The sequence below is a fragment of the Borostomias antarcticus genome, assembly GCF_949987555.1.
Source record: "Borostomias antarcticus genome assembly, chromosome: 4".
Taxonomy (NCBI): Eukaryota; Metazoa; Chordata; class Actinopteri; order Stomiiformes; family Stomiidae; genus Borostomias; species Borostomias antarcticus.
The window spans coordinates 13,698,109-13,711,560 of NC_140237.1; the positions used below are offsets into that span (position 1 = coordinate 13,698,109).

General features: G+C 41.7%; 1 protein-coding gene across 1 annotated transcript in view; it reads right to left on the minus strand.

The window, feature by feature from the left end:
* Nucleotides 1-1,059: 1,059 nt before the first annotated feature.
* The window catches only part of trip4 (thyroid hormone receptor interactor 4), a 68,241-nt gene continuing 55,848 nt past the window's right edge, over nt 1,060-13,452 (minus strand). The window contains exon 13 of the mRNA XM_084436944.1: nt 1,060-1,333. Within this exon, the coding sequence (XP_084293070.1) occupies nt 1,269-1,333 (65 nt within the window). The 3' untranslated portion in view covers nt 1,060-1,268. The remainder of the gene's footprint in view (nt 1,334-13,452) is intronic.

The following is a 13,452-nucleotide window of genomic DNA, read 5'->3' on the forward strand; positions in this document are numbered from 1 at the left end:
CTAAATTAGACATAATAAATGGCTTCAGAGCTTCTAGCTTACCCAGACTGAGCCTCGGCATGGAGTCATGGTGTTCATTTGGCACCTTTGTTCATTTCTCATTGAGGTAAAGATGCTGCTGTCAACAAGAGGTCTCTCAATCACAGTGAGGCCTGGAATCCCAGAGGCCTGCCTCTGACAGCCATTGTTGCAGAAATAATGAAGAGGGACTTAATCGCTCTCGTAGCCAATTGGTCCTTCAGTCACCACTGAAATGGCATGTCCTAGCCTCTGCGGCCTCATTAAACCAAGAAAGACCTGAAGGCTTAGACCAGAAGGTTTGCTTGCTTTGGAACAAAGTATTTTCTCATATTCTCCAACTTGTAAAAAAAAAAAAAAACTTAAGGTGAAACTGGGCTTTTACTTTAGGAACAAGGCATGTTTTTCCTTCGAGGCTAAAAGGAGACTGGTCGCAGCCACCTTTATATGTGTGCTAGACTATGGTGATGTTTTATATATGCATGCTTCTTCCCAATGTCTTCACTCGCTGGACTCTGTCTACCATGGAGCATTGACATTTATAACGAACTTAAGAGCCCTTACCCACCACTGTACTCTGTATGCTCGGGTTGGGTGGTCTGCTACAAAGCAACACCAACCTTCAAAAGCTGGTCCCACTGGATGCTTTTAAATCGCTATTAACTGATTTTAACTCAACCACATCTGTCTGCAGATGTTTTGAATGATGATGAATTTATGTACTGTCCCTCTAATTTTGTAAATTGTTGTTTTTATGTTATGAAACCATGTCACTGTGCTGCTGCCTATCTTGGCCAGGACCCTCTTATAAAAGAGATTTTTAATCTCAATGAGACCCCCCTTCCTGCTTAAATAAAAATTATCATAAATATGTCCTAATAATTGACAAAAGACTCATTTTGATTATTGTGAATCATAAAATATAATAAAATAACATAAAATGGCAATACAAAGATCAAAGCAGCTTCAACATTATTTTATTGCAGAATGCAATGCAACTGTTCAAGAAAATAGATACATAATTAAGATATCCAGGTTATGACATATGGTATTATGGTACATATCTGCACAGTCATGGTCAAACTGTAAAACCCTCGACTTAGACATAGTCTTATGCTACTGTATGTCCATGTGGTTATCCCGTTGAAACAAAGGGGTCAGACAAAAGATCTGAAGTATGTTGCCTCTGTTTCTTCTTTAGCTGACCATCTACGCAATCTCCATCTCTTCTCCTCCTCTGTCTTCCAGAGTCACACAGCTGCTGCTGGAACCAGACCCTTCTTAGCACCCTGGTGATACTGGCTCTCCAGCTTCCCTGTGTGTGAAAGAGAGAGATAGAGAGAGAGGGGGGTGGGGGTGGAGAAAGAGGGGAGGAAGGGATGAATCAAAACACCATCAAAGGGACAGAGTGACCTTTCTGAGAGCTGAAGGCCTGCTGATTAGAGGGCCTCTGCAGATAGGCGAGACAGTGAGAGGAGACTGCTGAGGGAAAGGCCAGCAGAGATTAGCCCCACATATTTAGCTGTACAGACATTAAACCATGTCTTTTAGTCTGGTCACAAATTGGCCTCTTCGCTACAACGTTTTAATATTTTGGATTTCTTATCTCCTGGACATTTTGGATTTCTCGTAACCTTGGATTTCTTGGAATCTACTTTAGCTTATATTTATTCTTGATTGTGCTTCTTTGTTCTCCTTTGTATCCTGCTGAGTGATGATGCAATTTCCCCTTAGGGATCAGTAGAGTGCCTACGCGGAAGCAGGAAGCTACCCCATGGGACCTTATTTCAGAAAAAATATGTACGGTAGTGAAAGGCGAGAAACAAATAATTTCTTGATCCCGTTTGAATTTTGCCATGAGCATATGATGTTTGTCAATTTAAATAATAATTTTGCAAAATAAGAAATTCACAGTTTGTCATAAAACTGTAAAGCAGTTATTCCAGAATGAGTTTAAAAGTGGTCACCAGGGATAAAAATTAGGAAATGAATAAAGCTTTGTTAGCCTCTATCATTCTACTTGTCATTTAACTAAACCATCCCATACCATCACAATGTCCATCCGTTTATGAGCCAAAGAACTATATGTACACGTCCATGGGCAAACCCTAAAACTCTTGCTAATGGCGGATGCTCCAAATACTAGCTAATCCACCATGGCAGCGAGCAGTGACTGCTTGAGCTCCAAGGCACCATGGCTATTCACTACTCCACTAGTAGCACAGTGCAATTTAGTTACCATGAGCGGGCTATACACTGTCCTCCACTTCACACCACCCTCCGGAGACTTGTAATCAAGTTCAATGACCGAATTTACATTTTCATGTTTTTAGCATTGCAATTAGCATGCCTATCCCTCAGTGCTTGCTAATTCACATGTATCATTTTAGGCTAGAAGCTAGCCTCGAAACAAATCCCCATCCTGTTGTTCATTATGCAAACACCTTTGCTTTGCTCACAAATACCCTAGGGTTTATATTGTTCCCTTTTCGCTGATTCAAATAGCTTTGCTATTTTCCCAACAGATCTCATTCACATCACACCCTGGCCCCTCAAGCACGCTCTGCCCAGCAAAGCCAATACTGTACTAGGTTAGATAATCTGCATGGAACCAGCAGTTAACAGCTAAACACCAATTCAAGACTTCAGAGCCCCAAGACCCTACTTGCTCTTCAAAACGTTAGCACTGACATGAGCTATTTTCCACTGGGCCTACGTAGGAAAAACATGAAGTCAGTGTAACAGGCAGCGTTGGAGGTTGTCACGTCAGTTTTCTATCCGTCTCATCACATTAAGGATGAACTCTGCCAGGGTATTGGCAGTGTAAACAAGCTGTTAAGGAGAATTACTGTTTGCTCACCCTTTCCAAACTTGTCATAAATACTGCCAGTGCATTTGAGTATGTGTCTGTTATGCCTTGAGCAATATTTCCAAAGCAAAGAGAGTGCCTGGATTCTGGATTGTCTTGCTGCAGAGGTTATAACCTCGTGACACGGTAGAATAGGGCTGTGCAATAAAATGAATACAGCAATACATCACTATATTCTTTTCTGCGATACTGTACCGATTTTCCACGGCACAGTATCGATACAGTAAAAAATAAATATATATCGTTTTTTTTTTTTTTTTAACAAGGAAAAGACACAGAACAAGTCAGGGAGTAGATATAGAAAATTAGGATAGAATTCAGTCTTAAATACATTATTCCTGTTTTCCTGGATCCTGCCCTCAGGATCACCTCCAGGGAGCAAGAGATGTTGTACTTTCAGTTGAATTGTAAGATTTTCAGTAAATTATATAGAGTATTCCAATGTATTGCAATATGTACTGTATCGTATCACAATGTATTGCGATACATATCGTATCGTGATCCATGTATCGTGATATGTATCGTATTGTGAGGTCCTTGCCAATACCCAGCCCTACTGTAGAATATCTATAGGGAACGTCAAAACTGGTGATTTTAACCTGAATATTGGAACAGTACTTAACCTCACTTATGTGTATGTATACAAATGTTCAAATATTGTCTTGTTGAATAAGACATGACTTTGTTTTGGAGACCACAATACTTGTTGCATTCTGGCTAAAACTAGATTTCTCACATTACATGACCTCCTGGTTAAAACAGATTAATTGAACACATCAAGTAGTATCAAATCAAAAGTTTGTTTGCACTACTGCATTTGTTCATGGCTACATTTTCAAACATTTTGTGGAAACTGCTGAAACCTCCATGTTACACATGCACCTGTGACATTTACATGCAACCCTTGATTGCTTGTCATAGTGTAAAACCATCTATGGCTTCTCACTTGGCAGGTTGCTCAAGAAAGATCATGACTTGCCCTTGGTGTATCGTGAGTTCATGCTCAGGGTGATGCAGAATAAAAATGTGAATGCATACACTTTATGCTGTGTGACATGATGTTAAAGATATTTTAAACTTTTATATTATGGTCCGGGCAGTTCTGCTGACAGACTCATGTATTTGCCATTTGTCTCATCTTTCTCCTCTTCTACCTCATGCACATCTCCCCATAGTTTAATTTAGCTCAGCTATTAGCCTTTATGCACATTTTGTCCTTAGGGGAGTATCCCAGTGTAATTTCTTTGTTGTATTTTTAAAATTAGTTAAGTTTGTCACCCTCTAGCAGTTGCGCAGTGCTGCTTCAAGCTAGATCAGGCCAGCCTGTTCCTAATCTGTAGCAGGTACTGTTACTGTTTCTTCATCTTGTTTGCATCTCATCTGACCAGTCTTTTGTCTGCTTACATCTCAATTAGTCCCATCTGTGTTCAATCCAGGGCTTCGAAACAAAATTATATTTTAAATCGGTTTGTTCCGAGCAAAACCAGTATTTTAACGTTTCTGTTCTTGCATTCCGCCCCAACATAACGTTCCTGAACTGGTTACTTAAGCAATTGACCACGAGAGGCAGTGGCTTACACAGGATTTTACAACAGCTACGGGGCGTTGTTGTAAAAATCCTGTGTAACCCACTGCCTCGAGTGGTCAATTGCTTTTCTACAACGGTTACTACATATATATATATATTCACAAAAACAGTAGTAACATTCAATCATTTATTTACTGATCATTCTTATCATTTTAGTATTTACATAATCTTCCACGATAGGCTATAGTTCTGAATTAAATGGTTGCCAGGCAACATAGGCTATCTTGCCTATTTGGGTTGGCCTTGCTCACATAAGCCTCTATAGGCATAATTCGGGTGGTTCACGTTTCTTTGAACATTTCCAGCTATGGTGCAGTTATTAAAACAGTTCTCCAGAACACTTGTTTTTGCTGGTAGGGGTGTGGAAGTGTTTTTGTAATTGGATACAAAAAAGGCGAGGTTGCTTCGAGTGGTTGCTACGCAAAGCATAGTAGTAGTTGCAGCACTGAGTTACAGAGTATTTTACAACGGCTGCTAGCCAATCAGAAGCAAATATCCAAACAGATTCTACAACGGAGAGTTTGGATACTTGATTCTGATTGGCTAGCAGCCATGGTAAAATACTCTTACCAGCAAAAACGAGTGTTCTGGAGAACTGTTTTAATAACTGCACCATAGCTGGAAATATTCAAATAAACGTGAACCACCCGAATTATGCCTTATGGCTTATGCGAACAAGGCCAAAAATAGGCGAGATAGCCTATGTTGCCTGACAACCATTTAATTAAGAACTATAGCCCATCGCGGAAGATTTTGTAAATACTAAAATGATAAGAATGATCGGTAAATAAATGATTGAATGTTACTACTGTGTGTTTTTTGTGAATATATAAATGTAGTAACCGTTGTAGAAAAGCAATTGACCACTTGAGGCAGTGGGTTACACAGGATTTTACCACAGCTACGGAGGTTTTAACAACGCCCCATAGCTGTGGTAAAATCCAGTGTAACCCACTGCCTCTCGTGGTCAATTGCTTAAATAAAATACCGGTTAATACAGTTTTTTTTCCAAAACATGTGTAAAATATTGGGTCACGAAGGTGCGTTGTAATAAAGTATGTGTACTTGAAGGCTTGGAAATACCAGACAACACTAACTTGTATGACAGCGTGTGCAAAACACAGCAGCGCTAGAGCCAAGCAGGTCTACATGGGAGGAGGGAGGGGTATGGAGAGCATGGAGGGCAAAGAGAGGTTGAGAAAGAGAGAGAGGGAGAAAGATACAGTGAAAGAGCTATGGGAGGAGAGGGAGAGATAGAAAACCTGGCTCATCGATCGCTTGAGATAATTTCCCATTGATTGCTACTCTGTTTGGGGCCTGCTGTAGAGAAATTTATTGCCCTCCCAGTTCAACAGGGGAGGGGCTGTATAATACGTGCAGAGTGCTCACAGAGGGCTAGCTCTCCATCATCAAGACAATAAAATACATTCTCCCAAGAGCATCTGTGCTATACAGACATATAGCTAGAGACATCACCTTGCAACGCACGATTCAGACTGTATGCGCACACACACACTGTTTTGATTAGAAGTGATGGGATAGTCCATTCACATTATTCATTCAAAACCCAGGAGAGCTAATGCAGAGGACTATTACCGTATCTACTAGATGGTGTTTGAATGGCCATTGATCACCATTCGATGTACTGAATTACATTGGTCTTGATAATAATCACTAAAAGCCTAAGCTTCACTTGATATTGCAGTTTTTGTCTGCAATGAATAATGCGTACATACTGCAGAATAGAAATCAAGAAGCTAGATACTCAATTTTATCACCTGATTGAAACCACCACATCTATCTTGCCACTTTAATCTAGCCTTAAGCCAGAGCTCACAGAAAGTGAAGCAATCCTACATGCCAAACATCCCCCCCAAGCTCTCCACTGCTGCAAAGAGGATGTCTACAAATCTCTCAGTAGTGTGGAGGAGGGGGGGGGTGGGTATTATGTTCCATTCCTGCGCTCTGGCTGGTGAATTTAGCAGAGATGGTGCAATTTCTGAGATTTGTGTAGGCTTGCTGTTAGTAGGGATTAGCAACAGCTACGTGGTCACACACTGATTTTGTCACATCCAGAATTGTTTGGGGTAAATTAAAGCAATGCATAGCGTTTTCTCCGGTTTTCTCTGAATTGTGCCCCCACAGGCTCTGCGAGTAAGTGCACTGTCGTACTGTCGTAACGTTATCAGATTGTCTTTTTCTTTTTCTGGCTTCCTACGTGATGTTTCCCTTCGGTTTTCTCACCTCCGCCATGATATCATTGAGCTAAAAAACGCATGATATCCATAGATGCCGGAATAGTTAGCTACTACTGTGTTGTTTAAGCACAACGTTGCGCATGCGCATTTCGACTGAATGCTGCGTCCCGGGGGCGCAAGTTTTAAAAGGTAATAAATGTCAATGTATTATCTTTCTGAGTAGACTGTTTGGACGATTCAGCTTACTTTTAGTAAATCTAATTGGAGAATTAGCACCAGACATGTTTGTAAAGGTCCAAATATCGCAATGTATTGCTTTAAGACCTATTTTGCTGTAAACACCAGCAACAACAAGATCAGGTTGTCCAAAGGCTGTCAGATGTCATAATTTCCCTGGAAGTATCCCTAAATAGTTTGACCAATTGAATGGATATGTGGTTTCCTTGCAGGTGTATATTTCATCCATGAGCACATCATTGTTCTACCCTTCTTCCTCAGTCTAACACCTGGGGGACCCTTCTAGGGGTCCTCGTTGTTGCCCAGGAATAGTATCCCTGACTACTGCATCATCCTCTACTCATAACTCAACAAGTGCACAGTGAACCTGTCGTCCCCCACCCATGATGTATGCTGTTGAATGAAATGTTCAAAACAAATACAGTGGGGAGCTGTGAATGAAATTCAAGTCTCACCAAAGTGTTCTGTTTTCCTACTTGACTGTTGTTCTAACTTTGTAGTTCGTTCTCATAGATCAGCCTGTTAAAACTACAAATTCTTCCTGTGTGACATCACTTCCCTGTCCTCTTCATCCTGAAACTATGTCACTTCCTTTTTCACTGTATAACCTATCGACCTCGTCCACATCTGACTCACTCTGCCTGGATTCACTTCCTGTGCTAGAGTCCGACTCTGCAGAATCGTAACAGAATAAAACTATTGCCTTTGTTTAAAACCAGCTTGACTGACCACTCAGCGTGTTATTTGAAATCTAAAATAAACCAAGTAAGGTTTTTCCTTAACAGAGCCTCGACCACTTATCCCTGCCGCAGCATTTCATCATTGTGGTATTTCATGGGGGAAATCCAGTGAGACTTTTACTTTGATTGTTTCTTTTAAATCTGTTCTCACTGTGTTTATATGATTTATGTTTTTATCCATCTCTTTTTATGGAAAGCACTCTGCTACATTGATTTGAATGAATGGTGCTATATAAATAAAATGACATTGGCACTGACATACTGCTCCCTCTTGAGGCTGGGAGCGGTACTTCCCGAAACACTGTTGAGATCCAGCAGGTAAGATTACTACTCGCGAGGGCTAGCTACTGTAGTATGTTTAGAGACAAACAAAAACTGGTCTCCAACGCCAGAGAGAGGGAGAGATGGATCACACTACTTAACACCTTTGATCCCTTTGGACTGAACGAAAAATATGGACTTGCCTGTACAAATGCCTCCATCTACTGGCACATACAAATCCAGGCAACTAGTAACACTGTGCACTATGAATGTTAAAAACAAGCACCAAAAGAGATGCTAAACACCTCAATCTCTGAACTCTGTGTATTTAGAAAGTAGGACTGGGTCCTAAGTATAAGAGACTACTTTTACTGAGACCCCAGGCTCAGTTCTTTATACAAAGCAAAATGTTCTTTATAATTGGGAAAAATGAATTGTGGCGAGGGCCCCCCGGTGGTGGGATTTGGTAAATGTGTGAGGGGATGCTTGAACACACGAACAAACACGTGCACTAACATACAGGAGTCAAATTAATTTTCTTCCCCTCCGCACTAATGCACAGGGGTCAAATCATTTTCAGCCCCCTTGATTTTATCGGCGGGGGACAATAATCACCAGTCAATAGCAACAGGGGAACTCCCAACACAAGTGAAAAATATCTCAGTAACAAGGGTCGCCTGTGCTAATGTGCCCCACCAGGAAGAGCAGATTCCTACTGCGATCATGAGTAATTCGTGGGAGGGGCTTGCATCTCACTGGTTATCAATCATCTTGGGCTGTAAGGGCGAGAGACTGACTTCTGCAGAGCTGTGTGTGCAGCGAGCTTGCTGTGGCGCTATTACAGTGCTCTGTGATAAGATGATAGCATCTGTCAATGATAAATTGATTCCTGTATTCAACTGAGCTCAAACGCATAGTGGTGGAGAAATGGTTCAATCTCATGATAATAACGATGAAAACAATAATGATTACTTTTGTTTGTTACGTGATCATATGCCCTATGTATGCTGATGTATAATGTATACAACAATTATATATAGTTGATATAAGGATAATATTGTATATACTCAATGATTGACAGCCATCGTGGTTGTGAACAGTGTGTGACAGATAATAATCTAGCCTATTTGAATTTGAGCAGCGCCCCCTAGCAGAGCGAAGTCAATGAGCTTCCGGTGGACCATAATGCAATGATGTAGTCCATGTGATCATATCAGAATCATTGTCATCCTTGTATGAATGCCCATGGCAATGCAGTGATGGGATACACATCCAGAGGATGTTTTATTCATGACCTCCTCCCCAGCGACTGCAGGGCAGAGAGTAATGTTTTCTGTCGTGTGTGTGGGTGGTTCTGTTAGCTAGTTAGTTAGCTTGTAAGTAAGCAGGAAAACACAAAAACTACCAGACCAATTTTCATGAAACTTGGTGGAGGGGTGTAGCATGGACCATGGAAGAACCCACACAATTTTGGAGTGGATCCGAATGATGAGGCGGATCCATAAATTAAAACAAAACTATGAAAGAAGCCAGCTCCCCACGTGGGGGCACTAGAAACACAGGGTTTGGACCAGGGTGTGCATGGGGAGAGTGCGCCGAACTGGCCCCTGCTGGCTGCGACCAGAGGGAGGCGCTAGAGAGTCGCCCATTGGCCTCCATTCAATTTTTGGAGTGAAAAATTCCCCTTGCTTGCAAAACAAAACTTTGAGCTAAGCGTTTCCAAAATGGCTAAAATGTTGCCTGGGCAGGGAAGAATTTCTTCTTGACAACTGATAAGTTGATATGTTGCACAGCAAATACTTTTTCCCAGAATTATTCTTGTAATTTCATATTTTTCATTGCGAGTTCATAGGAGTTCTAATACTTCCCTCCAACCATCTCTGCTCAAAGATAGAGTGCACAGTACTATATGTTACAGCTCACAGTACAGTATGTTGACAAATAATATGAATGTATCTACGTGAGATGTATCAACATTACTATTGGGCGAGAAGAGATCAGAGCTGAGAGCAACAGAAACTATAGCTCCTTCGGTCGGGTGCATGCCTTCAAGCCAGCAGGTTCAAAGTTCAAGCCCAACAACAGCTCAACTGATTTTGGGAGGTGTGCCTACTGAATGGATTTGGGAAATTAAGGTGCGATCAGTTGTAAAATCCTCTCCAATAACCAGTTTTATGTAGGCTACTGTCTCTGCTGTAGCTAGTCCACAAAAGCAGACTGCAATTCAGACTTTAATCCAAACTGAGAAACGTCAACCAGTCAGCTTGTCAGAGAAGCCTGTATACTGTAGGTTCACTCTAGTAGCTTTTATTCAGGTTCTATTGTAGCTCGCTCTGCGATGGTGCAGGTGGGTGATATTTATACTGAGTGAGTGAGTTTAACCAATTCAACTCGGTTACACTGACAGAATGCATTCATGACTCTCTGAGCACCCTTTCTACTTTCAAATTAACTTTAATTCAATCATATACATCTATCTCCTTAATTGTTGTTGCTTAAATCCTAGAAGTAGACAAAGTTACTTTTTTTTTTCTTATACTAGCAAGCAGCTTTAACAGCTTATTAAAAAACTGCAGGTTGACAGAAATCATAATCCTAAAACAGAGTAATATTACAAGCTGTCTCTCATGTCTACATGGTAGTGTCATAACAATAGCAACGCATATTACAAAACAACAGTGACAGTGGGCTTGATAACATGTCCATTCATAACGACAACATAATATAAGACATACCTGTGCGCCTATCTATCCATGGGTATATCCATCTAAAATACATTTTTACTTCATTATGATAATAATGGTCATGAATAAAGCCTCTACAGCATAATGTGTATCTCTAAGGATTCAGAGCAGCATCCATATCAAACCCTCAGGTCACATTGGAGGAACCCAGTGGTCAGGCAGCAGTACGAGCCTCTGTGCTGAGGTTTTTAAACAGCTCCTTCATTCCTCCCCAGCCATAATGTCAAAGGGACAAAACATCATAAAGTGAATATCTCCAGTTATTATTAAAGGCTTCAGAAAGGCTACCCACATCTAATTACAATGTAAATGTACCAGGGGCTTCAAATGGATCACAGGGGATAGACATTGGCATTTAGATTAGGTGGAGACTAGATTACTGATGACAGCGTGTGTTGGCGAGATAGCCTTTTTGAGGGGCTTGGTGACTGATTAATTGTATTTCATCACTGGCAGTAAAGGCTATCACTGTTGCATCATGGTTAATTAGAGAGAGGAGGGAGAAGTACATTGTGTACAACACACAGCTGTGTACAACACACAGCCCAAACATTACAGTACCACTGAAAACAGACCCAACGTGTGCATACTGTACATACACACATGCTGTACACACACACACACACACACACACACACACACACACACCCTTGTAAATGCGAGGCTGAATGTGTGGACCTACTCTGTAGCCTGGGCTTTATACTATAGTCTCATATGTGCCCCCCCTCCCCCCATTCCCTCATCATATAACACAAACAGAGCAAGCAGAGACTCAATAGGGAGACCAGGAAAGAGAGAGAGAGTGGTGATATAGAAACAATCAGAGCAAGGGAGAGAGAGAGAGAGAGAGAGGAGAGAGACAGAGAGAGAGAAAAAGAGAGAGAGACAGAGAGAGAGAGAGAGAGAGAGACAGAGAGGAGAGACAGAGAGAGAGACAGAGAGAGAGGAGAGAGACAGAGAGAAAGAGTGAGAGAGACAGACAGAGAGAGAGAGAGACACAGAGAGAGAGAGAGCAAAGTGGGGGGAATAACTTGCAGCTGATCTAGTGCTTGGCATTCTGTGGAGACGCTGCATTTGCATATGTGTGCAGCGGAGCAGAGGGAGAAATGTGTCAGCGCTGACAGCCAGCTGAATATCTGAAACCTCTGCTGACATCCCTGCGCTCACACACACCCTCTCCTCACACACACACACACACACACATTGGACATACACACAGGTGTATACACATTTCACACATTCATACCTGTATCAAAATAGATGTTTGTGCACACCCAAACACTCACACACAGACACAAAGACAGACAGGCTTAAGGTCAGGAGATTGGAAGCTTAGTGCATGGCATTGTTCCCATGAGGCCCTATGCGGTAGTAGCGTTTGTTCAGCGGGCGGCTCAAGAGCAAGCCTGCTCTCTGGGGGAAGGTAGCCATCGAAACACACGCACACTTTATCTCTAATATGTGTCTGTCTGTCAGCCAGTGGTGTGTGTATGTGTGCGTGTGGTAAAATATTTGCACAGTTTTAGACCGGAGGATACATCTCTACTTTCTGACAGTGGAAGTGGAGTAGCTGGCGAAGAGCACTTCTGAGACTTATGCCGCGTTTTAGATAGGATTTTGAGCCTGTAAGTTACGACTTCAAGTCACGACTCACAACTTCATAGCGTTCCAGGCAAACTGTCTGAATGTGTGGCATTCTGGATAAATGTAAACAAGCCGATATGGTAAAAGCTTGAGATGTGGCACATTGTCAGAGCTGGCAAGCTAAACATTGTATGCCTAATTTCGCTATGCTAAGAAATCGTACGTTACATTTTATTTATTGACATTGACTTTTCACCGTTTGCATGGTCACGTTCAGGTTTACCTTAATGTTAGCTAGCTAGCACTAGCTATCTCTTGTCAACATATTTGGGCATCATTACATACACATAGCAGATTGTAGTGCATAATCGTTTGTATTATTTTGATTACAACGTACAAATTTACTTTACGTTGCCCTAAAGTTATCTTTGTCGCCATACCCATGGGGGCTGCCATCTTGCTTAGAGGGCTGTGTGACGTCAGAGAGCGCAACTGGGAGTACATCGATCTGGTACGAGTTCACGGGTGGGAAGTTACGGGTTTGACTACCATTCCAGTGCATTTTCACGTGTAGAAGGTCGGAAAAACACGAGTTACAGGTTGCCTGGAACGCGCCATTAATTTTCACAGAGGCTCGTCAACATCCTCTGAAATGTGAGACCATGGCTATTCATCTGACATGGTCTAACAGCCATCATCATTTCTGACAAGTCTTTTACAGTAAGGAAAACCCCTGTGGTACTTTGAGTGCAGCACTGCCAAAAAATAAAATCCACAGGGCCAAGCTGAGAGGCAATGAATGTATATAATATCTTATAATCTATATTGTGATTCTTTTAAGATACATTAGATTTGAGTTTTGAAGGGTCCACCAACGGTACTTCTGAATAACTCACAGCCAAATCTAAAGTTACATTGGATCAGGCTAAGTAGTCTATTTAGCCCAAGGTTATGTGAGCTCAAGGTTAGGTTCCAGTCTCTAACGGCTGTGTCTCAGCATGTTTCTGTCTCCATGAGGGAGAGCTGCTGTCAATCTCCATCCAGTCGTCTGATCGGTGTTAAAGGCATAGGGGGACTGACTGAACGTGTGTGTGTGTGTGTGTGTGTGTTCGTGTGTGTGTGTGCACGTGTGCATATGTATGGAATTCCACTGTATCTTGTACATATAAGAAATGCATATCCTTGAGTGTGGATATGAGGTTGATGGCAGCCT